General features: G+C 31.7%; 2 protein-coding genes across 3 annotated transcripts; one reads left to right on the forward strand and one right to left on the reverse strand.

Annotated features, from left to right (window-relative positions):
• Positions 1-561: 561 nt before the first annotated feature.
• LOC139524049 (protein AAR2 homolog) lies at positions 562-8,123 on the reverse strand. 2 transcript variants are annotated; one of them, XM_071318597.1, is made up of 5 exons: positions 8,031-8,123; positions 7,069-7,238; positions 6,120-6,220; positions 3,724-3,823; positions 562-1,334 (listed from the first exon to the last, which is right to left on the reverse strand). In XM_071318597.1, the coding sequence occupies exons 1-5, from the start codon at positions 8,106-8,108 to the stop codon at positions 581-583; spliced, it is 1,203 nt and encodes a 400-aa protein (XP_071174698.1). In that variant the 5' UTR covers positions 8,109-8,123; the 3' UTR covers positions 562-580. The 2 variants fall into 2 exon arrangements, with proteins under 2 accessions (XP_071174698.1, XP_071174699.1); XM_071318598.1 differs by having other exon boundaries at positions 7,987-8,100.
• Positions 8,124-11,485: 3,362 nt separating this feature from the next.
• Positions 11,486-26,313, forward strand: LOC139524056 (maternal B9.10 protein-like). Its single transcript, XM_071318608.1, has 4 exons — positions 11,486-11,600; positions 11,899-12,346; positions 15,577-15,703; positions 20,345-26,313. Exons 2-4 carry the CDS (start codon positions 12,036-12,038, stop codon positions 20,882-20,884), a joined length of 978 nt encoding a protein of 325 aa, XP_071174709.1. The 5' UTR covers positions 11,486-11,600; positions 11,899-12,035; the 3' UTR covers positions 20,885-26,313.
• The last annotated feature ends 892 nt before the right edge of the window (positions 26,314-27,205 follow it).

Genomic DNA, 27,205 nt, shown 5'->3' on the forward strand with positions numbered 1-27,205 from the left:
TTCATTAAATATAAAAGGAAAAGAACAGAACAACTGAAAAAGTGAACTGCAATAAACTGTTTTAGTTTGTAACCCAGATTTGTTTTCAATTAATGGATGAATGACTATTGAACAGTTGTATACTACTGATGTCTCAAACTCTAAGTCTTTACTTAGTAATACATCATAAATTTAACTGTAATGATTTTAAAACATTTAGTATTAATTCACCATACATTTAAAACAAACAAAACAAAATTAACTGAGAATTGCACTTGTCTTTGTTTAAAATATTGGTATTTATGAAGTGGAATTTTTCTTTATGTAGAGAATTAGTGGAAACATTTCTTTAATTTCATAATTTGGTTTCAGTTGACAACCCCATGTCCTCTGTATCTTGAGAACCGTTTTGATTTCAAAGTTTATAACCTGTTGAAATCTGTCCATAGACACCGTATGGTGACAAGATTATGGATTATTAATAAAAGCTAATGGGTCATTTATTCCTGTTTATCTACATGTATATCATTACTATAGTGTATCCTAAGTATACTAGTATCCCATAAACATTCAAACACTATATTTTTACTGATAAGATTTATTAGTTTGTCTCAACAACAACTGGTGCATATTCATCTGGCTCAGAATCAAAGTCCCATCTAAATTTACTGGTCAAATGTTCTTTAAATTTTCTGCATTTTCTCTTCAGGCTCTGATCAGCAGAACTACAGTCCACATTAGAAAAGAATTCTTGTAAAGTTGTCGTCAAAAAATTACTCTGTGATACAATATCTACAAAGAAATCTTCAGGGATTTCATGAACTTGAAAATAAAGTACACCAATGAAATCTAAAAATAGTTGAGTGTGATTTGTCAATGCAGATTCACTGCTACACAGTAAATGTACCAATTTTTTCCATTGGTCAAATCCATCAAAGACTTGTCCAATCAAAAAGCAGATAAATGAAAACTGAACTTCTCCAAGTAAATCTTTTTCAATGGAATTTAAATTTTCTTTTAAAAGAGTTTCTAATATGTAAGTTGAATCCATGCTACATTTTGTAATTTCTGCTGGAGTACTCCCCTCGGGGTACCTCTTCTTGGGTAATTCTGTAAACCTGATAAATGTTCCTGGCTGTACTTTCATTTGTGGTAGTTGTGATTCTGCTTCTCTTGCAGATGTTGGTTCTATAAATGACTTATCTGGCTGATTATCGTTTGCTTTTTTACGGCTTGCAGTGTCACTACTTTCTGATATAAATTCTGAAACACTTAAGATTTTTCCATTTTCTGGTTGAAGTTTTTCCACTAAAGACTCGCTCATGCAGCTGGACAGAGAAACCCATTTTTTGTAACTAAAAAATAGAAATAATAGATTATTCAGTTATTGATTCACAAGGTCATTATATATGTTTCCTGCCTTCCAACTAACCCTACCTTCATCAGGAGCGCTAAAAGATTTTATTGCAGTTTCTTGACCAACCCTTGCACTTTTTCTCCTTTTCTGATCAAATATGTAAATTTTTATATCTAAAATAGCAACCTTCTTTCCTAATCAATTTGTTGTTTACCAAAAGAAAAAGCATTCTTTTGTTCATAAAACCAGGCTGAAAAGAATGTTTGTATAAAAAGACATGGAAAAAGGTTACAGGAAATCATACTTCACATTTTTATATGACCGCAAAAATTTTAATTTTTTGGTCGTATATTGCTATCACTTTGGCGTCGTCGTCCTGCATCGTCGTCCGAATACTTTTAGTTTTCGCACTCTAAACTTTAGTAAAAGTGAATAGAAATCAATGAAATTATAACACAAGGTTTATGACCACAAAAGGAAGGTTGGGATTGGTTTTGGGAGTTTTGGTCCCAACATTTTAGGAATTAGGGGCCAAAAAGGGCCCAAATAAGCATTTTCTTGGTTTTCGCACTATAACTTTAGTTTAAGCGAATAGAAATCTATGCAATTTTGACACAAGGTTTATAACCACAAAAGGACGGTTGGGATTGTCTTTGGGAGTTTTGGTTTCAACAGTTTAGGAATTAAGGGCCAAAAAAGGGCCCAAATAAGCATTATTCTTGGTTTTCGCACAATAACTTTAGTATAAGTAAATAGAAATCAATGAAATTTAAACACAAGGTTTATGACCACAAAAGGAAGGTTGGGATTGATTTTTGGAGTTGAGGTCACAACAGTTTATGAATGAGGGGCCAAAAAGGGGCCCAAATAAGCATTATTTTTGGTTTTTGCACTATAACTTTAGTATAAGTAAATAGAAATCTATGAAATTTAAACGCAAGGTTTATGACCATAAAAGGAAGGTTGGGTTTGATTTTGGGAGTTTTGGTCCCAACAGTTTAGGAATAAGGGGCCCAAAGGGTCCAAAATTGAACTTTGTGTGATTTCATCAAAAATTGAATAATTGGGGTTCTTTGATATGCCGAATCTAACTATGTATGTAGATTCTTAATTTTTGGTCCCGTTTTCAAATTGGTCTACATTAAGGTCCAAAGGGTCCAAAATTAAACTTTGTTTGATTTTAACAAAAATTGAATCCTTGGGGTTCTTTGATATGCTGAATTTAAAAATGTACTTAGATTTTTAATTATTGGCCTAGTTTTCAAGTTGGTCCAAATGGGGGTCCAAAATTAAACTTCTTGGGCTTATTTGATATGCTTTATCTAAACATGTACTTTGATTTTTGATTATGGGTCCAGTTTTCAAGTTGGTCCAAATCAGGATTCCATATCAAGTATTGTGCAATAGCAAGAAATTTTCAATTGCACAGTACAGTATTGCACAATAGCAAGAAATATCTAATTGCACAATATTGTGCAATAGCAATTAATTTTCAATTGGAGTTATCTTTCTTTGTAAAGAATAGTAGTTGATAATATATGTTGGAAATTTGCCAGACATGACTATGATTTCATTTTCTATTTTTATTTGCCAATAACTTTATGTAAATAACTTCATTGGAAATTTGCCAATATAAAATGTTGCTGATGAAGCTTTTTTTCCTTGTCTTATCTAAAATGGTTTTAGATAATGTATGTTGGACATTTGCCAGACATGACTATCATGTCATTTTCTATTTTTATAATTTTCTGATGTATTTAAATGAGTGTTTATGGTTGCAAAGTCCATTTAAAATTTGAATTGAGATGATGATGATGATGGAGTGGCTTGACATTTGTTTTGTGTAAAAAACCCATATAATGTCAAAAATTTGATCACAATCCAAATTCAGAGCTGTATCACGCTTAAATGTTTTGTCCATACCTGCCCCAACTGTTCAGGGATCGACCTCTGCGGTCGTATAAAGCTGCGCCCTGCGGAGCACCTGGTTATATTGTGTAAAAATTCCTTTAGTACTTGTTATACAATGACATTTGGAATCTAATTTTAATGAACACTCAACAGAAACATCAGAACATGACAATAAATAAAAAGTCTTTGTATTAAAGCCTTGATCTTGCGGTCAGGTGTGAGCTCTTTGATTCATTTTTACAAGCAACTGCCAACATGAGGAACAATTAATAGCTTTTCCTTTGAACATTGAATGGTGTTCTTATGTGTGGTTTGGAAAAGGCTGCATAATACCTTATTATAGAAAATATGAATCTTGTTACCATTTAATTTTGTGATTCACCTCTACCCACGAAATCCACAAGAATTGTTATCCCACTAATAATAATAAATCCATATATAGTATCATAAAAGTTAGATTTTAAAGTTTCCTTTACTTTTCATAAGGATAAGCTCCTAAGTATCTGTCCATTTCCTCTTTATTGTCATGAAATTTCTGAAGCATGTCTCCTCTTACATCAATATCTGGATCAATATCTGTAACACAAGGCATTTTGATTTACTGGTACAGATACAACAAATTGATTTCTCATTTTTAGATTTTAATGCAACCAATGACAAAATTGCCTTAATAATGTCCAATAAAATTAAAATAAACTAGATGTGTCAAAGCGACACGAATGGCCCCCGTCTCAAAAATTTGAAAAATCTGCAATTTCAATAACACATGAGGACACAAACATGATGGTAGTCTCACTTATCAAGAATCAGCTCAAAATTTGGAGGCATATAATAAAAAATCTGTATATAAACTGTGATTTCCAACAATTCTACAGATGTAAATTTTAGCCAAAATTAGTGGAGCGGAACGAAACTTAAACTTGGTCTGTAACTCATCAGGGTTAACTTACATACCAAAAATCAGCCCAATATCTGACGCATTTAGAAAAATGTCTGTATAACTGTAATTTTCAACAATTTATCAAAGTCCAAAGCCCGTAAAATCGGCAAAAATTAACGGAGCGGAACAAAACTTATACTTGATCTGTAACTCATCATGATTAACTCACATATAAAAAATCAGCCCAATGTCAGAAGGTGTTTAGAAAAAAAGTCTGTATAACTGTGATTTTCAACAATTTTTCAAAGTCCAAAGTCCGTAATTTCGGCAAAAATTAGTGGAGCGGAACGAAACTTAACCTTGACCTGTAACTCATCATGGTTAACTCACATACCAAAAATTCCTGTTGAATTCATTTCATTAAATGAAGTAAGAGAACACACCTACGAAATCGCGGACATTTACACATGTAACAGCTTGTGAACTGTTGTAGCATACCCGTAGCCAGGGGGGTTTCAGATGAACCCCCCCATGAAATCAAATAAGCACTTAAAGTCAACGTTTTGTTCAAATGGTGACTGTTAAAGTCAAGTTCATGAGCCTTGGAAATTCCTGGCTACAAGCCTGTGTAGGATGAATTTTTGTAAATGATTTTATGTCTGGTAAAATTTCATAAAAGGTATCAAAAGCACTCTCCCTTTTTACCAAAGTCCGTTATTTGTTTCCTTTCTGTTGAATGCCATTATTTAAGCGTTTCTGGCATCAGACCACAATTATTCTTCCCCTTTGATACAATGCAATTTTTTGGTATATATAAGTAAAATTTAATTTATTTTTTTTACACCGCTTCAAACATGAAATAAATGTAACTGCTTATAGACCATTATTATTCTAATAAAATATGCTTCTAGGACAATCCATCTGTGCTTTTTCTTTTGAGAACCCTATTAACATGCCAATGGTAGGATTTGTATCTTGTATAAATGACAAAGGCTAATTTCTACAGTACCCTACTTTCATTTTGGCCAAATCACTACTTCACTTTCAACAATAAATTTTTTCCACATGTTTTACTTATTTTTATATGCAACTGATATGACCCCTTAATTAGTAAACATTTCAAAGAAAACAGTATACAGAATACAGAGAGTCTCTATATATTATAGTAGCATAATCATAGTATACATGAAGATAAACGCGAAAATAATGTCCTCTCTCCAATTACTTATGCAAATTTAAAAACAGAAGTCTTATCTATTTCTAAAAGTCAGTCTGATGATGGAAACAATATCAGGACGCCTTTTTTTCCGTATTTCTCCCAAAATAACTGAATCTGAATATTATTAAATCATAAGAATGGATGACAAATGCGACTATGCATGGTACCTATAGGACACAGAGGCATGATGATTAATTTATTGTGGAAGGAAGAGAAGTGACACACAAAATGAGGTCTTCTCGTTTAATAGTATAGATATTAAACCTATATCCTTGCACCTGTGTTTTTAATCATAAAAAATGTTGAGGACTTTAACATTAAATCAGAGTGACCTCACAGACACTTTTACTTTTACACCTAAAACTTTATTAGGTACTGTACAACTGAGCAAATTTCCTATCAGCTATTGTGAGTGATTTGCTCAAGAAAAAAAAAAGTTAATTTCGCTATTTTAAGTGATTTCCAAGACCATTACTATCTGAGGGAATTTTTCTCAATGAGAAATTTAGCAATTTTACCATTAATGAACAAAACAAACATCAGGCACATTTTAAAATATCTAGATTGATGGTACTTCCTTCAGACATCATTTAATTTTAATACAGGGAAACCTATCTGAACCAACGCCTAATAAAACCAGGAACCTGCCTAAATTGAACAAGTGTACCAGGACAAACCAGCCAAGTCACTGAATATTCTTTAGAAATTAAACCTTATTAAACTGTATTAATTCTGCCACTTTGACTTTGACAATTTGATAAAAATAAGGTTACCTTCTAACAATCTGTTCCATTTGCGAACAACAATTTCTTTCTTTCTGAAGTTATAGAAAAATCCAGTTCTAGGTGCTGTTTGACCTTCCTTATTACAGGCGCTGAAATGTAAATGAATCTTAATAAATATCTTAAAAACGTAATGTATAACATGTATAATGATAAATTGAATGTTTGGCCCTATTGCCATATTTCAAGGGCTGTCTTTTGTGAAGTTATATCATTCAGAATAATAAAAGTGACAAGGCTATTTAAGGCTATTGATCTTCCACCCATGAAATATTTGCACCACCCTTGGATTTTAAAAATGAACGAATAACAGGGGAAAAAATCATATAATTACAGATTACTAGTAAAATCATATTCCTGATAATCTAAAACAATAAGCATTATTTTCAAAGAAAAGAAAAATATGCCTTAAAATTTTTGATACAGAAAAAGTTACCCCATTTAGACCCTCTAGCATAGCAATGATGAAGTCAACGCTTGATTTCTTTTAGTGAAGAAATTAACCTGAATTCATCTTGTGTTGAAAATTACTTAGTATCTACAGAGACTGCTGAATTAAAAAATACAAAAGACCATAACATGTAATTTTGTCATTCTCAACATACAGGAACCATGTGTCTGTGGAGTGTGGACTTTGATAATTGTTTTGTCTAAACTCTGAGAACAAATTATACTGTGGTTTCATTAATATTTGTTGGATACCAATTTTCGAGGATTTCCTGAGTGACCAGGGGAACCATAAATATTCAATGGATTACATATTTTCTAAAGGAATGAATGCAGACTTTGCCAAAACCACGAAAATAAATATCTGAGACTATGCACGTTTTCTTCAAACCACGAAAATCGGCACCCAAGAAAATTAATGAATCCACAGTATTTAATCTAGTACTTTTTTCAATATAAGTGACAATAATTTAAATCAATGTAAGTAACATACCTATAATAAACAAAATGAAGACCTGCAGGAATCATTTTAACTCCTCTGAACTCTGGTCCGACATTCCATGAATTATAATCAATACCAAATTCTGTTCCAACTGGTACATCAAGGAATACAAAAATAGCACCTTCTTTGAACAAGGTTTGAGCTGTGTCTTGATCCATGATCTGTAATTTAACAAAAGAGTAGATAAATTAGCCCTTCATCCAAATTACAATGTATAACCCTAATCATCTTTTGTGTGTAAATTTGAATCTGACCAATAGGTCATAATAGCTTAGCCTTAATATGAAGATCTTTTCTGGATATAATTCCAAATAAAGAGTATCCATAGTTTTCATTTTAAAATTGTGATATAATTATATCCTTAACATGCTAAAAGAAATGTCCAACACCAGAAAATTATACATAGGGAATTGTTAAAGGAAGTTGATAGTCTAATATATTTACAAAATATTTCTTCTTTTTTCAAATAATGGGCTTCGTATTGGGGATACTTTCATGACAAATAAGGGTAAAAAATCTTGCCACCTGATGTTATCATTAAATTTTGGTGCATGACGATAAAAAGTACATTTTTTACAATGATTAAAAAGAAATTGACTGATTTTGACAAATCACATTAAATTCTTTCCAACAATTACGGTAACGGTTAAATATTTGAGACCTCTGACGAATTATGATGGGGATATTTTGACAAATCACGATAGGATTTCAACCAATTATATGCCTAACAGTTAAGGGTCATTCCTGCCCTCATTAAGAGCAACATTTATCATGATGTGTATAATTTTGTGGTTTTCATATAATAATTCATGTTTGGGAGAGTGTTTTTTTTATACGTCCTTTTTTTCTCTTTTGTCATAGTGTTTATTTGTCCTTCGACTTATGAGAACTTTGCTTACTACTTCTTACATTAAAAATACAACATCAAAGCTTAGAGGGACATGCAAACCGACATCCAAAAGTGAGGGAACGTCTAAAATTCGTTTTCCCAATGTTGAGGTTGTGGCCAGATTATCCCTACAGAGAATCATTGTAGTATCACTAAGTACCTAAAGGGAACTTAAAAATAAAAAGCAACGTACATGAAAGAAGCCAACTCGCCCCACATGTCAAATCGCCCTAGACCAACTTGAAGTTAAGGGAGTGATCATATTGTACAAAAAGTAGAAAGTTTATTGTTTCTAAAGGAACCTTGGATAGAGACATTGCTATCGGTTAAAAAAAAATACATTGCTATCAATACCCAATATATTATATTCATAATGCATGAACATGAAATTCATGAGGAACTAAAAGGTTGTAAAATAAATTTTAAAAGAGTTCAGCCATGATTTCCGATTACGGGCCCCAAATGACCGCAATTACAACACTGTATATTGTAAATTACATTGATTTTAATTACACATATCATATAAATGAGGATAAGAATAAAATTCGTATAAGATTATATATGATAGAAAAGATTTGTATAATAAGAATATATTAATCCTTGGTAATATTGACAAAGTTTTCTTACAGAGGTCCACTTTTCTAAAATTAGCAAGTTGTATATACGATTTAAAAAATTTCAAGATACTTGAATGAAAAATAGGCTTCTACTAAGGAAAGACGAAGAATTTATATAGCGTGACTATGCAAACCCTTTATCAGACCTCAAAAATATTTTTATGTACAGGTTTCCCCCATAAAACTCTGATCAAATGTGAAAGAGATTACAAAAGAGATTATCATACAATTTTTAAAATATTTTAACTACACGAACGATTCTCAATTGCTTAATAAAAATCGGTAAAACCAGGATGTAATTCGAAGGTTAAAATTTGGTGAAACGCTTGGTTTTAATTTCGTAAAACTGTTTGATATTTTCGATGTTTAAATAGACGATTTCAGAACGTTCACAAATAATAGTTTAAAATTGCTTTATTTCAAAACCTTAACAATCCATTATACCTCCTGAAATATTTCAGAACCTCCATCACCGCATTTCAGGGTAAATATTACAAAACCTCTATTATTCTATAATTCGAAATATGCAGATGTCCTAAAATAATTATGGAGTTCCATAAATGTATTGGGGCAACTTGAAATTGTGCTATACATATAGTTCCAGAATTAAAAGCAATGTCACAATTTACTGATTTCTGTGCACAAATAAGGACTCAGAGGGTAAACGCAAGAAAACGAAACCCTATTTTAACATTACTTTACATCGAGATTGTAGGGCAAGTTATTACAGTAATTTTTCTGTGACATAATATATTAGTTATCCTTTTCCCAGGATTTTTCTTTTGCTAACTATTTATTATTTAATACTCGGCAGCTATGCATGTCAACATTTATAGTGCGTTCTTGTTGTTCTGTTACACCACTGCCCCAGGTACGGGGAGGGTTGGGATTTCGATAAAATGTTTAACCCCGCCACATTATGTGTCAAAGTTAAGTTCAAATTCATTATTGTAAACTCTCAGACACATAAAGTGTTGCAAGAGGAATTCAATATAGTCAAATGGAAATGGAAATGTGTGTATGTGCCTATCCCAAATCAGGAGCCTGTAATTCAATGGTTGTCGTTTGTTGCTGCATGTGTAACGTATTTGTTTTTCCTTCATTTTTGTACATTAATTGGGCCATTAGTTTTATCGTTTGAATTGTTTTACATTTGTGATTTCGGGGTATGGGCTTTGCCCATTGTTGAAAAACGTACGGTGACCTATAGCTGCTAATTTCTGTGTCATATGGTCTCCTGTATAGAGAGTTGTCTCATTGGCAATCATACGTTTTTGTTTATATATGATGCTTATTCGATATCTAGAAAAGGTTTTCACGGACTCATCTCAAACCAGGGACAGGTCTTGAACTTGCAGAGAGGTGAGTTTTTTTCTCTCTCCATGTAAACTTTATGAATAAGAACAGACGGTACTAATTTAAAAGCGCTATTCCTTTTCGTTTGTTTTCTTCGTGTGCGTTTAATGGTTTTGTGACATTAATTGACACACCATATCATTTTTTAAGCAAGACAATATAACCAAAATAGTATTTGTGGTCACTAAAAGTTCGCTAAGCTGATACTACTGTATATCTGTACCTTTTTCAGTAAATCTTTTGATTGAATTCCCCAAAGTCAGTTCAGCATACCATTTCAAGGCTTGAAACTGAACAAGGATAATGAACTTATTGTGTGGATTCAGGCGAGGAGGGAAGGTGGCGGGCGTGCACCTCCCCCGTAAAATTTGCAAAGTATGGGTTGTCCTCAGCTTAACTTAAAGAATATTTCGATAATTTTACCCCAGTAAACAAAAATGTCACTTTTTGCTAATTAACTTAAAATACTGCGTCCGCCTTTGTAATAAAACGACCACAAAATTATACAAAAGTCAGGACAAATTGCGATATGAGTATAACATAAGTCAGAGATCTATATATTGATTAGATTGGTGTCCCTCGTAATTGAAATCTGACAGATCTGCCATTGACCGTAAAATTGAGGCAAACATTCTAATTTGGCATTAAAATTACAAAGATCATATCATAGGGAACATGTGTACTAAGTTTCAAGTGGATTCGACTTCAAATTCATCAAAAACTACCTCGACCAAAAACTTTAACCTGAAGCGGGACAGATGAACGAACGAACGAACGGACGGACGTCGGAACGGACGCAGCACAGACCAGAAAGCATAATGCCCATAAATAGAGCTTAGAAATAAAACAAAATGTTATAATGAAGGCATGAGTGGGAATGTAGGCGCTGGTCGGTTGAGACTGCTCCGTATTTTACACAAGTAGTATTAGGAATATTGTGATATAGCATGATCCGACTTAACCAGCTCAACTTATCTAAAATGCAGTTGCTTAGAAAAGATGTAGCATATTTTTTTTAAAAATATTGTGGAAGTCAGAGTGGCTTCTTCCTTTAATTATGAAGGTAGGCTATACTGGCCGTGAGCACAGACCAGCGCTGGAATAATGCATGCATGGATTCTTTTTTTGAAGCAACCGCTACGTTAAATCATATCGCGCAAGTGAATTGTCAATGGGCCCGGCAATAATTTCATCTTCCAGTTAGATATCTGTATATAATTTATGTTGTCTTATCCTTTAGATCGATTGACGTCAGTTAGATCAGTAGAGTAATGAACTGCTTATTGGTCATTGAAGATGTATAGATCATGCTATCACGGTCACTCACAGAGACATATATCTTTTTCTTTATTTGAATATGAATGGGTTTTGATATAAATTTATATATATTTATGGGTTGACATTTCCACAAGACTGTATTAATCTCAGCAGCAGCCGCACGTCTATACCGACTATACCCAAAATCCTATGTTATGATCCCCTTATTTGTAAACATTGACACGTGTTATATTTCCCGCGAAATGACGTTATGTATTTCGTAGCAACTCGTCGACGGAAACAGTTGTTGATTGGATGACCGCATTCTGGCATTGCGCTTTAATGGTGGATCTGGTCAAGTATTTACAGTAAACAAGATATTATTTTCAAGAGTACTTTATTGGGTATGTTGATATGTTTATACAGCCATCCATAGTATTAAGTTGAAACCAATATTCAGACTAGTGTTTTTAGTTATCAAAATATTTCAAAGATTGTTCTGGAATGTTGTGAACTTCGCGTTGGTGTTGTTCGTGAATCATCGAAAATAAGGAAATAATAATTTATGATAAATTCCTATTTCTTCCTCAGTTAATACAGATTAAGATCTTTTCAATTTGTTGTACATATCATTAACTGTAAACAATCCATCAGACTATGTTGTTTTGATAAATTTTATAATAAGGTTTTAATGACTTCCAGGCGAACAAAGAAGACAATAACAAACCGAAACCGAGGCTTAGAAAGTGTTGACAGGATCTGACAGATTCTGTTGTGGAAAAAGCGGAGTTACAACTTGATGAAGATTTTTTTAAGTGTTAAAGTGAAGAACATTAAAAATGAGGGACGAAATTGCAGCAGCAGTGGTGTTTTTATCACGTTTAGTACGGCAGTGCGGTAGCATCCCAAATGAGAAAATGGAATCCTTCTCAAGTAGTCTTTCAGCAGTGCTGGTAGAGAAATTTAAGAACCACTGGTATCAAGATTTTCCAGCTAAAGGACAAGCTTATAGATGTATAAGAATCAACCCTGAAGAACCAAATGACCCAGTAATGGAGAGTGCTGTACACAAATCTGGTCTCGAATACAAAGATCTCAAGTTGTTTTGTGAACTGACACTATGGGTTGATCCTTCAGATGTCTCTTGCAGGTAAAAACAAATTTTTTTTGTATTTTATTGATAGAAGGAAAATGTGTTTATGTTCTTTAAATTTAATGTCATAATGTTGATTACTAAAAGTATGGAGAGCCATTTAAGCCAAATAACAGTATTTAGGATAGACTAATATTATGGTCCGGGACTCACCGGTTAATTTTTATGCAACTTTCACAGAAGATGATGTGGAAACCTTATAAAAAGATTTTTTTTAATCGGAGGCTATGAAAACATTCATTAGTAGTTTTATTTCACTTGTGGTGAGACATGTGATACTCTTTGACAGCGAAGTCATCAGGAATCTCCATGACCTGTTTAATGATGGTGTCACCAACCAAAGATCCTGCCATCTTCAAGTGATACCTGTTATTTTCAAAATTTGTTTTTGTTTCTCTAGCCACCACCAATTTTGTGAGCAATTATAATCAATTAACCCCTAGGCTTGTATTATAATTCAAAGGGTTCTGAGCTGCTGATTACAGTTTTCAAACCAGTGTTCTCCCCAGAAATTTTGGATAGCATCACATTTGGCGTAAAAAAATAAATTGTATTTTTTTTCAATGTAATTTATCGTGTCGTGGCAACGCTTTATTTCCTTTATGTTATATACATTATTGTTTATTACAAAATGTTTTATAATGTTTGTATGCTATAGGCCCTTATTTGGTAAATAAAATATTCTATTCCACCCTATTCATTGTTTTTATATTGTTGAATTCATAACTGAGAATACAATTAAACTATAACCATGATAACAGTATTTTCAGTTTATGTTTTCTATATTCATTTATAGTTCCAGAGTTATTTTTTCCTCTTAGTCTAAATAAAAATAAATGTGTGGTTCCAGTTACCCTACCTATACCCAGCTAAATGAATGAATGGTTTATTATAGTGCAACCTGTATAGATACAATTGCACTAAATATGTAGGAAAAAACATGGGTTCTTAATAAAAATTTGAATAGAAAAAATTCTTTATCATGTCTTTGAAACATATTGGTTCATGGTCCCAGTTGTTTCTTTTTACAAAATGATATATTTTTAACAAAATTATCTACAAGTAGTCTATTCTTATTATTAATGCTTAGTTTTCTCTTTATGTGTCATTGTTTTCTGTCTACTGTGCCATTTGTGCATATGTAGTTATTATTGTAAAATGCGGATTTTTGTCATATCTGGTCCGGTTCCGATCAGTAGTTTACACTAAAATATTAAATGGCCGCCGAAAGGAATGAAAAATACGAAAATAAAACAATGTTTGACAAGAGATTGGGAATGAATGTGGCGTTTTTAATGCATTAAATGGATGAAACATATACACATGCCAATTTTGATCACTTTCTAACGAAAGTACAAAACTTATTTAGCCCAAAATTAAAGTTTTCACTCTCGATTTACAAAAAGTAATAGGAAGAGAAAGAAAGTAATACTATATTAAAAGTCGTAAAAAGATAAGACTCAACCTCATTTTAAAAGAGAAAATTGTTTGTTTCTTTGAAATTTCATTTAGCAAACATAATTTCGATTTTTTTTTGATTTTCTGATTACGTTTTCTCCTTGTCGAAATTTGCCGATTGCCAACCACGTGGTATTAATCATGTCAAAGTGACAGCTTGGGGTATTTGTATCCAAACAGTTATCACCCAAAGGGCAATTAACACCTATTTAACCACTCTAAATTGCCTCTATTGTCCGACTTGAAGGGATTACAATTAAAAGTGGTAATTAGATGAAAGTTCAAAATTTAGGAACGAGAAAAATAACATCCTGAAAATAATTATAGCGTCGCGGTAATTATTATAGCGTCACGGGAAGAAATATAGCGTCGCGGTACCGCGACACTAAAACGGCCTGGGGAGAACACTGAGGAAACCCTGAGTAATTTCTGGTTAAAGATCACTAACACACCTGACAGGAGAACTCTTGATCAAAATAGACGACTAATTGCATTATTTGATTACCATGATTACGTTAACGTTTTAGCAAATGCTATTGAAAATTAAGATTGAAAAATAAATTTTTAATTCAGTAACAAAGAATTCGAAACACATGTCTTGTATTGACTTACTTACTGCATCCACCTATTTAAACAAGAACAAAATAAGACATAAATTTTCAACTTATTTGATGCAGAATAAAACAAAAATATTAAATAACTTTACCAAGTTTAAAATTGAATAATTTAATTTTGGATGTAACACGTCTTCTGATTGGCTGACGTTATTTTGTTATGAGCCCATAGACATAATTTAGTCATGTGACCGTGACGTCATCAACGTATTTTCATGGTTTTCTACGGTTTAAAATGGAATTTAGAATTAAATTATAAGAAATGACTGTAATATTTTGTCTGTCTATTCGAAATAACAAAAAATGTGGTGCACACTGTTAAATAACCTGCTACACGCGTTATTCAGTGTGCACCAAATTTTTTATGTTATTTCTTCATAGACAGAAAAAATATTACAGTCATTCCTTAAATTACTAAATATTACCTGCATTGAAGTTGATAATATTTGAAGAAATTTCATATCGTAATTCATTATTCATTTTATAGTTTACAATCAAATTGATACATTCATTTTTGTTCATCCTATTTTCATTCACAATCAAAAGATGAATGCATATGTTTCATAGTATCATGGTATATTACATTTACTACATTTGTACATGTACTATGAAATTACTTATCTAAATTCATTAAAAAAAGTAAATTTGTAAATATTTGCCCTTTAAATCTTTTCTTCAGTGTAAAACTCCTGTTAGTTGATGGTGCAAATCATGGATACTTGAATTGTTCATTATAACTTCTGAATTTGAAAGTGAAAAAACCCCAAACAGATTTTAAAGATCTATACAATTATCAAAATAGCAAGACAACTAAGTGGGAACCCTAACTCGGACATCACTGCTTGTGGTCATTCTTGACTTACATTTGTACATGTAGACTCTAAGTAGGGAGCAATGAAGGCTTGACATTGAAATGGTTACAAATGACAATCAATGAAAATATTTGCTATTCTTTAATGAAATAGATATAAAAAGCATTATTATTACAGCAGCCTGTTCCATCATTCCTTACATGGAAATATGAAGCAGTGAAAGATTTTCGATCAATAGCTGAATTTATACCTTATTATAACTAGTTAATTACATTATCAGAAATGTACATGTACTGTCCTATAAACAAAACAAAAAAAGGTATTTATTATTTTTACTTCAAAGGTTTGGCGAGGCAAACAGACCAGTGTGTACTCTTGCAACTTCTAAAGATGGAAATCTTGAAAACAGAGCACATACTGTTGATATAGATGAATATCTACAGAAAGAGAAGGATAGATATAACAATCAGGTAAATGTATATGTACATGTACATGTAGTTAAAACTGAAAATAGGAATAGGAAATAGTGTATGAAATGTTTATACTGTAGTGTATAAAAATATACTAGTCCGTCATAAGGGGACGATAAATGGCTGAACCGTGTTAAAGAGAGAGCCATATCTCTTGCATGTTAAAGACACCCTTGTAGATTTCGAAAAAGAGAAGGCTATTGCCGCTACAAGGCAGCACTCACACCCTCAAAGTAGAAAGGGATACATGTAAATGCATTATAAGTTGCAAAACTTGTTTCCCAATCCACTGTAATGAAATATGTTTAAACTAAAACTAACTAAAAATATACTCTGCAGAATAAAGACCAAAACCTGTGTCATTGGTCCAAACTTCTACAATATTTTTTTTTTTTATATATATATAAAAGTCCCAAGTTTAGAAGTCTTGGCTACTGAGTTCTTTGTCAAGGTTAATTTTTGGATCCAGAACTTAGCAATTACAAATTATTGAGGAATGGTCTTTTGTCAGTTGTATCATCATGCTTAAGGGCATCCGATACAGTTTCAAGGGAGTTAACTCTTGGCGCGACGTAAAGCGTTTGAATTCCCGCAAAACGTCACTTTTTGCGGGACGTAATGCGTGTAATTTTCCCTAATAAGAAACGTAATGTGGATTTTCCGATGCTCCAATTTCTGTTTCTCCCTCATGTTAACTTCTACACCATTATATTAGTGCATTTGATTCTAAAAGGATAACAGTCTAATAAAATCATAAGAAATAAAACACATTACTGTTTCTGTGAGATCTTCAACAAATTTAAATATTGTATCGTTAGCAATCTCAAGATGACTGACCCTTTTGATGGTACTAATATAATGCATGTCAGTTATCATTTTAATATGAGGAAGGCACTACCTTAAATTTCAGCTTTATACGCAGACTATGTCCAATAAATTGATTGACTGTTGTCTGCTTAACGTCCAGTGGCAAATATTTCATGCATGTTAAGGACGTATGTCCTACATATGATATAGTTTTTGTCTAAAATAAAATAATAAATTCAGATGGAAAATATTTATGGAACGATCATTGCACTTCAAAAGGTTGGAGGAGGTATGGTATTTTACTAGTCCAAACGTCTTGAAAGGCTATTATAATTTTTTTCTTTCACGCGTCACAGGAAGGCGGGATGTCAAAGCAAATATTTAAAATACCCTTCCTTACTGTCATAATTACTTGGACTACTACCTGTTGTTGTATTTGTCTTGCAAAACATATTCTGATTCCCAAATTGATGGAAAAAAATATTCTGTTCAAGCATAGGACATTTTTATTATCATTCATCATCCACAATTTAGTCCCCGCTCCGATTTTCTGTCATTTATTTTACAGCACAGAAAACCAACAATGATATTTTATTTAAAACTAATACCAAAAATTTAGGTACAGGAAGAAGTAAACTTCCTAATTGAACAATTTATTTATGTTAGATAAATAATGGCATTCCGCTAATATCAACAATGATACAACTTTAATAAAGTTCCTATTACCTCCCATCTTCGCTAGCCAAGGGTTACGATCCACTCACGCTCTCTCCAGAGAGCGGGAGTGGATCGTAACCTTTAGCTAGCGAAGATGATTACCTCCACGTAACACGTATTTTATCTAACAAAAAGTAAAACGACAAAAAATACTGAACTCCGCGGAAAATTCAAAAGGCAATAGCCAACAATATTTTTATACGCCCGTACAAGTTTTGACGGGACGTATTATGGTATACAAATGTGCGGCGTCCGTCTGTACGTCGTAAAATGGTACAGCATATTAAAGTCATTAAACTGAATATGGTTGTTTTTTTCATGATGGTCAAACGATCTGTATATCTTTTTGGTGAACTTTTTGAGTTACAAGACTTTGTAACTAAAACAGGGGGTGTATTTTTACAGTTCGCGTTGTATCTCAAAAATGATTTTTGATTATTGGTTAAAACCTTACACACTTCTTAGTTATATGAATCTCAGATCTGTATACTTTTTGAGGATGATTCTTTTATTTTAGAGTTATTGAGTTTATGAAAAAAGAGGGGGTTTTCACATGTCGAGCCGTATCTAAGAAAATATTAATAATTATTGCATAAAATTTCATATACTTGTTAGTTAAATTATTCTTAAAGATCTGTATACTTTTTCGTGATGATTCTTTAATTCATTTTTTAGTTCTTGAATTTTTATTGAGCTTCAATTTGATATCATAGTCATTATAAACTTCCTTTTGAGCAAGAATAACAAATGAGTCAGGATATACATAGCATGACTTCCTGTACAAGCCCCGTGTTATTTCAAAAACATGTATTATGTTTTTTTTCATAAGACGACGGGCGTATCATGCGCTCGTAGCACAGTTGTTTATTTTGTTGTTTTTTTAAATTTTTTTTTACTAATATATTAAGAGAAATGATGGAATGACAGCAAATACAATGCAATTTCCAATATAATTGATATTTCCAAATGGCATAACTCTTTTAAAGAATAGTTGATAATCACTGGTTTTCGAACGTGTCCATACGATATCAGTTTTATAGAAATTTGGCAAGAATTGTACACTTGAAAAATCTAATTAACCATAAGGACCGAAAGGACAGACAAAGGAATGAACGTGCAATATTTTATGTACCCCGCAATGCGTCGTGCTTTGGTGAAAATATATATATAGTTATTTACCAATGAAATTACGCATAGGTACAGTAATATGTCCAGTCCTCTCGCTATTAATTCAATGGTTTTTGCGAAATCCAAAAATTTCAAAATATGGTCTAGTTTCTCTCTCTGGACAAAAGCATCCTTTAGCATATTCCTTGATATATAAGATTTTGTTTTTGTTTTCACATAACATAAAAAAGAAGATATGGTATAATTTCCAATAAGACAACTCTCAACAAGAGACAAACATGCCACAAAAATTAACAACTATATATAGGTCACTGTACGGTCTTCAACAATGAGCAATGCCCATACCTCACAGTCAACTATAAAAACTGTGAACTTAAAAATATTTAGGAGTCTCCCAATTTTATTCAATTGTAATCATTGACCAGAATAAAAGTTTAATTTTATGAATAAATGCGAAATTCTAAAAAGTGATTAAAACGTGAATATAAGGATTTACAGGAGTATTGTAATGAAATAGCAGCCAACCAAACAAAACAAAACAAAAACAAAAAAACAACATCTAGAGGTCAACATATGCTATAAATGAATACATAAATTAATGCGCGAGTGTGTACAGTACATGTAACCTGTATGTCAAGTTTTAAATTGCTGAGTCTTTGATTTTAAAAGCCGTAAAAATTATCAACAGTCCGTAATCACTTTTCTTGGGATGTTTCTCACTTAGAAAGAATGTATTTATGATTCACATGATTTTATTTCCGAAAATTAACAATATTACCAATTTTTAGTTAGCTATATTTATACATCTGAAAAATGTCGCCGGTAATTTGCAACGATTACGTCGAAAAAGTCTGCCATCGACGTCGTGCACTTTAGCGCTAACGTTGAGGTTACAAAGGGGGGACGCAATTTTTAGGATGAATCGCGTTTATCATAGAATCTAGCACGGTGACATATATTTTTTATTTCAGATTTGGAAAAAGCATGACAAAATGCAGTTCATGCAGAAAAATGATGAAAATGACATTTTCAGAAACACTTTATTTCTATATTTTTTGGATTAAAAAAATCCCACTTTGAGCATCTGGTTCGCAATGTCAAGCAAAGCTTGAAAATTTGTATAGTCATTCGTGTAGGAATTATTTTTTCCTTATTGTCACTTATCACAGCTTCAAATTGAACCCGATCTCAATAATTTACGACAAAGAATATTTGCGCCAAAAATTTTATAGCATTGTTTAACTTTTTTGCAAAATTGCAGAAATCCCCAATTTTCAGCCTCAATTTTCTCGAAAACGAGCACGGTGACCTATGTTTTATTTTGTGTTTTATTTTATAACTCGCCAAGGCCTACAACTTATTTAAAAATTAAGAAAATGACATTTTATCGAGAAACTGTATCGGATGACATTGATTATCATTGAGGCATTGGCTAAAGTTAGTGTTCTCAAAAAAAATTTCAAATAGCACCATCATGACTGTGCAAATTAACATACATGTATCACTGGTTTTCCCCCAAAAAATGAGCACCATGGCCACTACAAATGTATACATTCTATTTTGAAATCATTCAAGATATCGCCATGGTACTGGTAGAATATACAACTTCAGCTGGGTACCAGTCTGTGCCAAACTGTTTTAGGTTTTGTCTGATCCAAAAAGAAATTTGAACTTTTACTATATATTCAACCAAAAATTCTTAAAAGTTCTATCTGGCTGAATTATTTTTGTCTTCACATTTTGTCAATCAGACACAATTTGGGATACAATGGGGTAACTCAGTGCTTTAAGTCCCTTATGAACACTGAGTTTATTTTTGCTGTTAGAACAGATTAGTCACTCTCTACATGTTGCAATTATTTATGTAATTTAAAGAGAGGACCATCACTTAGTCAGTTCTGTGCTTGCCAAGTTGGATTTGAATATTTGCAAATGAGTCTTTTTGTCTTTGAAATGAATTATTTGACAGCCATGTTTTCTCCATTGTAGGTGAATATTGTTACCACCAGATCATCTCTTGCATCCCGTCCATACAACAGCAACCATAATCTAGTCTATAATGGTTTCAATAGTTTCCAACAGCATAATTACTACAACAACCACCGCCACCGCAATAGTCGTCGTAAATTGCCATCGGAACAGCAAGTCAATGGGGTGAGGCATTCTCCAGAGCACGTCAACGAGGTCAGACAGCAGTTTATGAATCAAGTGAACAGCATTGCAGGGAAAGCCAATGAGAAGTCTGATGAACAACCCTCATCGAGCTTGTCGGAAGACAGCGGGTCATCGTCAGACGGAAGCAGCAAATCACCTGATCAAAGCCCAGAGAAATCTCAGGAGAAAAAATCAAATAAATCTCATCAAAATAAAGGGAAGCATACCTCAAATCTCAATCAGGGAAAGTCCAAACAAGGCAGCTCAAATCAAGGGTTCAAAAATTTCCAGAGCAAAAGCACAGAGCAGTTTTCTTGGGGTAAAGGATCAGGGCCATCTCATAGTAAATTCAATCAAGCACCAAAGGTTCACTAGTAATAAATAAAAATGTGTTCATTTCATTACTGATTGGCCAGACGATATTTTTATTTATATCAGAGTATTTATATTTTTTTCTTCATTGTTTTATTTTTTGCTTAATGGAAATGAACATGTTTCTTTGGTTGTATCTGTGCTATAGGGAAAATCACAATATATATTGTGGGGAAATCATAATGACACATATATATGTGAGAGCTTATTTTAATCGCACCAGGAAATACTCTAATCAATGACATGAATAATGCTTAAATGGGAGAAAAACTATTGTTTATGCCATATGTAATTTTAGTGCTACTTACAATTGGAAAAAGATTAAAACCTGTTTGAAAACGATAAAAGATGCAGCATGAATAAATTACTGTATTTAATTACCAGCATATTTTTGCATATATTACATGTACATGTACTTCATATGACAAGTTTTAGGGCAAAAATTTACTTTTTAAATATATATGTGATAGGTATGAAATGTAAACAAGAAAGTGCTCGGACAGTTAATAGTACATTTGTGACAAATACACTGTACTAGTTTACTGGTAGCAGGGACTAATGGTGAAGTACATTAAACATTATATTTTATTTCTTAATTTATGAAATCACTGTTTGTTTTTTCTTTGATTTAATGGATAAATTGGTTTTAATTTTGTTTTTTTGTCGATTTTACTTGTGGTTTTATATTATGATGAGTGAATTCATCGACATTTGTATAGTTCCACAGCATATAAAGTGCAAATTGTGATAGATCCATCAGTTCTGGATGTTTTATTAAGTTCGTAGACATTTATGAATGAATTATTTTGTATATAAAGAAATTTTACTTGCACAGAAAAATTGAGTGTAGACCAAAATGACGGAAATTATGTTTTATCTAAAATTAAATTTATTGTTTTATTATATAATTTACAAATTTCCATGACTTATGCCTGATTAAATTTAACAAAGATTCAGAATTGAACTTTCAAAACTAAATTCAAAGCGGTTCTTGATGATCTTTTTTTAAACACAACAGAATTTTAACGTTTAAATAAATGGACATATAAGAAGGTGGTTCTATTTTTCATTTCTTGACATAAAAACAATTGTAAATGTTTTTAAAAAGTTAACTATCTATATTTCTGTGAAATATCTCAGTTTATAAATAGATTTATAACTCTTAAAATAACCGGAAATGTACAATCAGATTCAAAGTAATCTTTTTGAAAGTATGAATTTTCTAAACATGGAATTGATGGATATAATTGTAGTTCTGCTGTATCGAAGAGAAGTGACACAAAATGAAGTAGTTAAGTGTTGTTTGAATGTTCAGTGTTCCCTGATGGAATGACTTCTGCATGTTGTATTTGCAGAATGATTAGATACAGTAGAATTTTTGACAAAGTACATGTATAAGTTTTGAGAGTTTTTTAATTTAAACATGTAATTTTTTTAATGAATTCAATTTAAATTGCTGGAGATTTATGTACAACATGGAAAATGTAATTTACTGGTACCAAAGTGCATTGTTGGAGTTCCTTCCTCCAAAATGTATGTGTTGTTGGAAGCTACTTTTCATTTGATCCCATCTTGCCGTATTTTGGCATATCAATTGAATTTACTAATTGGTCAGACTTTCAGAAACAACTGCCATTTGTTGGCACTATATAGATGTCAAGTTTATTTTGAAATAGCTTTCAACCACCTTGTACAATCTGTTGTGGAAAAGATTATCTTACTCAGAACTTTTTAAAACATTGTTACATGTACTTTTGAAAAGATCAATGGATCACAAAATTGACTACATTAATGTGCTATTGGACAACATTTTCATTTCATATTCTGCAGTCATGCTTTTATTGGATTTCTTGAAATGTAAATGCAATCAGTATTTAATGTTAACTTTCCAAACTTTGCTGCTGTATTCCTTTTTTTTTTTAATTGATCAGTAAATTTTAGACAAACAGGAATAAATTAGAGTGACTTTCAATTTTCTAATTAACAAAAAATCATAACCTATCAGAATTGTTTAATCCTTATTTAGAGCCTTTCAATGCTGTGTGAATTGAAGTATTTGGCAACTTCAATAATCCAAAAAATTGATTGAAAAGGAATTGTAATGTTTTACCTATAAATAAAATATGATTACAATGGTCTGGGGAGAAATTTAAAAAAAAAATAAAATTTAATCTTATTAAAAAATCTGGTTAAATTCATTCAAAACTTCAAAGCATTATGTTGTACTGAACAAGCATGATATATTTGCCACTGGACATTAATCAACTGTCAATCAATCAAAGCATTCTGTAGTCTCTTCTGTCATCTATTGATAATTGTTTTACTTGTGTTTTTTGTTTTTCTTTTATTATTAATATATATTATTAATTGTGATAAATGTGCAGTATGGAATAGCTGCCAAATTAATTTGTGTATTGAATTCCAAAGTATATTTTATGAATTATCCCAGATGACCTCTGAAAGTTCAGTCAGCAACATATCACATGATTTGTCCATTAATTGTAAATATTCACACGTCCAGGAAGATGGTTTGCATGGTAAACCTTTTACTTGGTGCAATATAAATATTTTAGCTTTAACTAGATTTATTTTTCAGGTTGCTTTTAAGCATTAATTCAGAGAAAACATGAATGAATTGATAAATAGTGTATTGTTATTTTTATGACTTTCAGTGGTCAAAACAGGGCTCACATGGTAGAAGTGGTTCCACTTGAAGTTTATAAAAAATCTTGTATTTAACAAATGTAACGAATTTAAAATTTAAGCCACCATGATTGTATACATTTTGATTTTCAACACTCCCTCGAACACTAAAATTGTACATACATGTAATACACAATTGGTATGGTTTGGCAGGGCTGGGCGATGTCCCTTTAATCAATCGAGTACTGGTACATGTATTTGAAAATTCTTTGTGGTATTTTAGCAAGCTTAAAAGTGCATTTTTGTTCTTTCTCTAAATTGGTCAGAATTTGAATTCAGATGATAGCCTACCAAAGTTTTATTACATTTGAATTTATTATAAGTATTTTGTAAATTTCTTGATGGAGCTACTTCATTTTTAATGCTAGATCAAAGGACTATGTAGACACATTCTTACTTAATGTGGATTATTGGAGAGAATGTAACAGTTGTGTGACACATTTTATATATCCAGGTCGAGTCAAGGTAATTGAAGTGTTCAAACATTAAAAAAAAAAATCAATTATTTATAAAAAAAACAAGGGTTTGAGCAACAAGGGTTTTCAATAATGGTATCTGCAAAATTATAAAAGATTTTTATGTGTTACAAAATCTTTTTTTTTTATTGTGCTGGTTTTGATTAATGTTTAAAAGACTATTATCTAGTCCTGCAGTAGTATTTATCTTGTTCAAAAATTTCAGTAATATAAAATTATTACGGTCACATGTTGCTTTTAAGTTGAAAGGCGCAAATTTTCTTTTTAAGATGTTAGCTTTCTGGATTTTTATCAAATTCCTGTGTTATGCAATGATGCAGACTTAAAATAAACAATTGAACACCACATGGCAGTAAATTACCTTGACTTGACCTACTCATTTAATGAGTGAAATTGCAAATGGCTACTTAAGAAGTTTTAAATGCAAATTTTATAGAAGTAAATAATTCCTAAGTCAGCCAGTCAATTTTACTGTTTTTATGTTTTTTGTTAGAGAAACTGGTTTTTAGTTATTACATTTATAATGCTGTTGATAAGATTGTAATAAATTGGTTATTTGTTGGGATAAGCATACATGTAAACATTTAATTCTCATTTCATTATTCAAACTATTTCTACTGTTGCACGAACAAAACCATTAGAATTCATTTGTTAATTTGCTTGTTAAGTTTTATTTCAATACCTCTATAAAAAAATAGTGCTTATGGAATATTTTTCATGTTTAATTTGAAACTTATTTGCACAGAATATAAATTTGAAAAAAAAAATTCAGAATTTTTTTTTTTTGGGGGGGGGGGGGGGGGGGGGAATTTAATTGTAATGAGGTGATTGAAGACTGGAAACCACCATTTTAAAAAAACAAAGAAATTTCGAGGTAGTTTCTTGGTCAGGAATCTTCTTTAAAATTAAGCATAAAAATTGAGAAATTGTCTCTTGTCATAAATGGTAGGATTCAAAAATGGAACATGTTCTCAACCTTTTTCAGAGTTATTAAACCAGTTGATAGGGCTAATATATACTAGGTTGATAGATTTCTAATCCTACAAATGTTCTATTGTTCTCTCAAATTGACTCTCCATCAGAAAACTTGCCGTCATAAGCCAATGTTTCTGATAGAATTTTCTTTTGATATTCAGGGTTAAGACAGGTTTAACATCACTGCTTTTTGTCCAAATTTAAGTTTTGCCAAAATATTTTCATCTGGAATTATTCATCAATTTTTTTTCATCTTTCATCCCTGCCAAGTTGAATAGTTGATCTCAGACCATGTTAACTTCAGAACATTCATAACTACACAAAATGGCATTCATTTCCATGTATAATTATGATCTCGTTCCTACTGTATCATTTTTAACTGTCATTTTATAGTTTAAAAATCGACGTAGGATATGTATGCATGTGTTACTTAACAATATTATAACTCAGGTGAATTTTGTCATTTATAATCAACCTCATGCAGCTAACTCAAATTGTACCTCATAATTTGTAAAGAAATTGAATGAAATCCTGAAATCATTTTTCAATGATATTGTATGAATGTCTTGAGAGGAAATTGGAATTTCTTCTCCACAGGGGACCAAAAGGTTCATTAGAAAATTTGCTTACGCTGCACTATCTCACACTGTGATTAAAATGACAATCGACCTGAGTTGTAGTATTTTAAGACTTCCTACAAAATTATATAAACAAAAGTTATAAATGATAAATAGCATGTTTATGTAACTGTAAGCCTTATGATAGAATTTCTGTGTTTGATGTCGAACCATATGATTAATAATACTCAAGTGTAATTCAGGAATTTTTTTTCATCATTATGATTTTGACCTTAACAAACCATGTTGGATATGAAAAGAAAGACTATCGTATTAATTTTTTCATGACATTTTCATTATAATCGTATGCTTATTTTTATCCCTTTCCTGAAAGTTTAAGAGTTTCATGCTTAATTTACAGACATCAGACAAAGTGAGCTATCATAAGGCCTACATACATGTATTTTGGTCATTAAATGACTTACAAATCTGTTTGAAGTATTAGTTAATCTTATCTGTGTGTAGTTATATATGAACAAGTTTTATTTCTTCTGTAATATTTGTATTCATAACTTCATAGCTAAAACCATACATATGTTGAATCATTGAAAGGTGTTCAGAATTGTGGCATAACTTGATAACTGTGATATTGATATACCACAGCATTACAAGTCAAAACTTGTTGTTCCAGAGATCTGGTATTAAAATTTTTATAAATATAGCTTACTCTTATTCCTGTTTTAAAAAGCAAAGAAACAGCATCGTGGTCTGGTATTAAAGGCTTGTGTGATAGAAGTCATGGGTATGAAATTATGGTTTTCTGCCTAGGCATGGAGCATTGAAAAGTAATATCAAGGCCTTGATGGCTTTGAGTCTGAAAAATATGTCTTTCTTGTGCTGTTACTTTATGAACAAGCACGTTGCAAATTCAGCTCAATGACTCGGCACATTACAAATTCTGACTCCAGTGTGATACAATTTAAAAAAAAAAAAAGATTTGGTATGATTGCCAAGCAAGACAACTATCGATGAGAGTTCAAATGACTTAGAAATAGGCAATTAAAGGTCAGCTGTCTTCATTGATGAAAGAAAAAGAAACCCGAACATGAAAATGTGAAACAATTTCAACCCTAATGACCTAACTTATTAGGTTATTTGCCAATTTTTAGTGTTCTTGCCTTTTATTTTGAGTATTATAGATAGGAACTTCAGAAGAAAACATGATAGCAAAACAAGATCAGCAAAGATGAAATTGTCAGATGTGGTGGTTTTGGCTAAAACAGTAGAAGACAAGAAGTTGTTAACCAAAAAATAATAAGCAATATATATCAAAGAAAGTTTGTTATGATTAATATTCTATTCTGGACCTAGATGAGTTACATAGGTTCAATAGAGCCATTAGTGTTATATTAGCAAACAGCACAAATTTATATTCAGGGTATTTTTTATTCTGGAAAAAACACCTGTTTCATCAACAGAAGTAGGAAGCAGAGTTAAGATAGCTCTTATCTGTTCCAATATGAAGTCTATTTTATTTAAGCCCCAGTTGTAGCTGAGGGTGCATCATGTTTTACTGATGTCTGTCTATGTTCAAAAGTTGTTTTCATTCTCAA

The sequence above is a fragment of the Mytilus edulis genome, chromosome 5, assembly GCF_963676685.1.
Source record: "Mytilus edulis chromosome 5, xbMytEdul2.2, whole genome shotgun sequence".
Taxonomy (NCBI): Eukaryota; Metazoa; Mollusca; class Bivalvia; order Mytilida; family Mytilidae; genus Mytilus; species Mytilus edulis.

Coding starts and splice junctions, on each gene's coding strand:
- LOC139524049 (XM_071318597.1), bottom strand. CDS start 8,108: ATGATTCTCTGTAGGGATAATCTGGCCACAACCTCAACATTGGGAAAA. Junction 7,239..8,030: donor ACGTTCCCTCACTTTTGGAT/GTCGGTTTGCAT, acceptor GTTAAATTACAG/ATCATGGATCAAGACACAGC. Junction 3,824..6,119: donor ATGGAACAGATTGTTAGAAG/GTAACCTTATTT, acceptor CTTGTGTTACAG/ATATTGATCCAGATATTGAT.
- LOC139524056 (XM_071318608.1), top strand. CDS start 12,036: ATGAGGGACGAAATTGCAGCAGCAGTGGTGTTTTTATCACGTTTAGTA. Junction 12,347..15,576: donor CCTTCAGATGTCTCTTGCAG/GTAAAAACAAAT, acceptor TTTACTTCAAAG/GTTTGGCGAGGCAAACAGAC. Junction 15,704..20,344: donor AGGATAGATATAACAATCAG/GTAAATGTATAT, acceptor TCTCCATTGTAG/GTGAATATTGTTACCACCAG.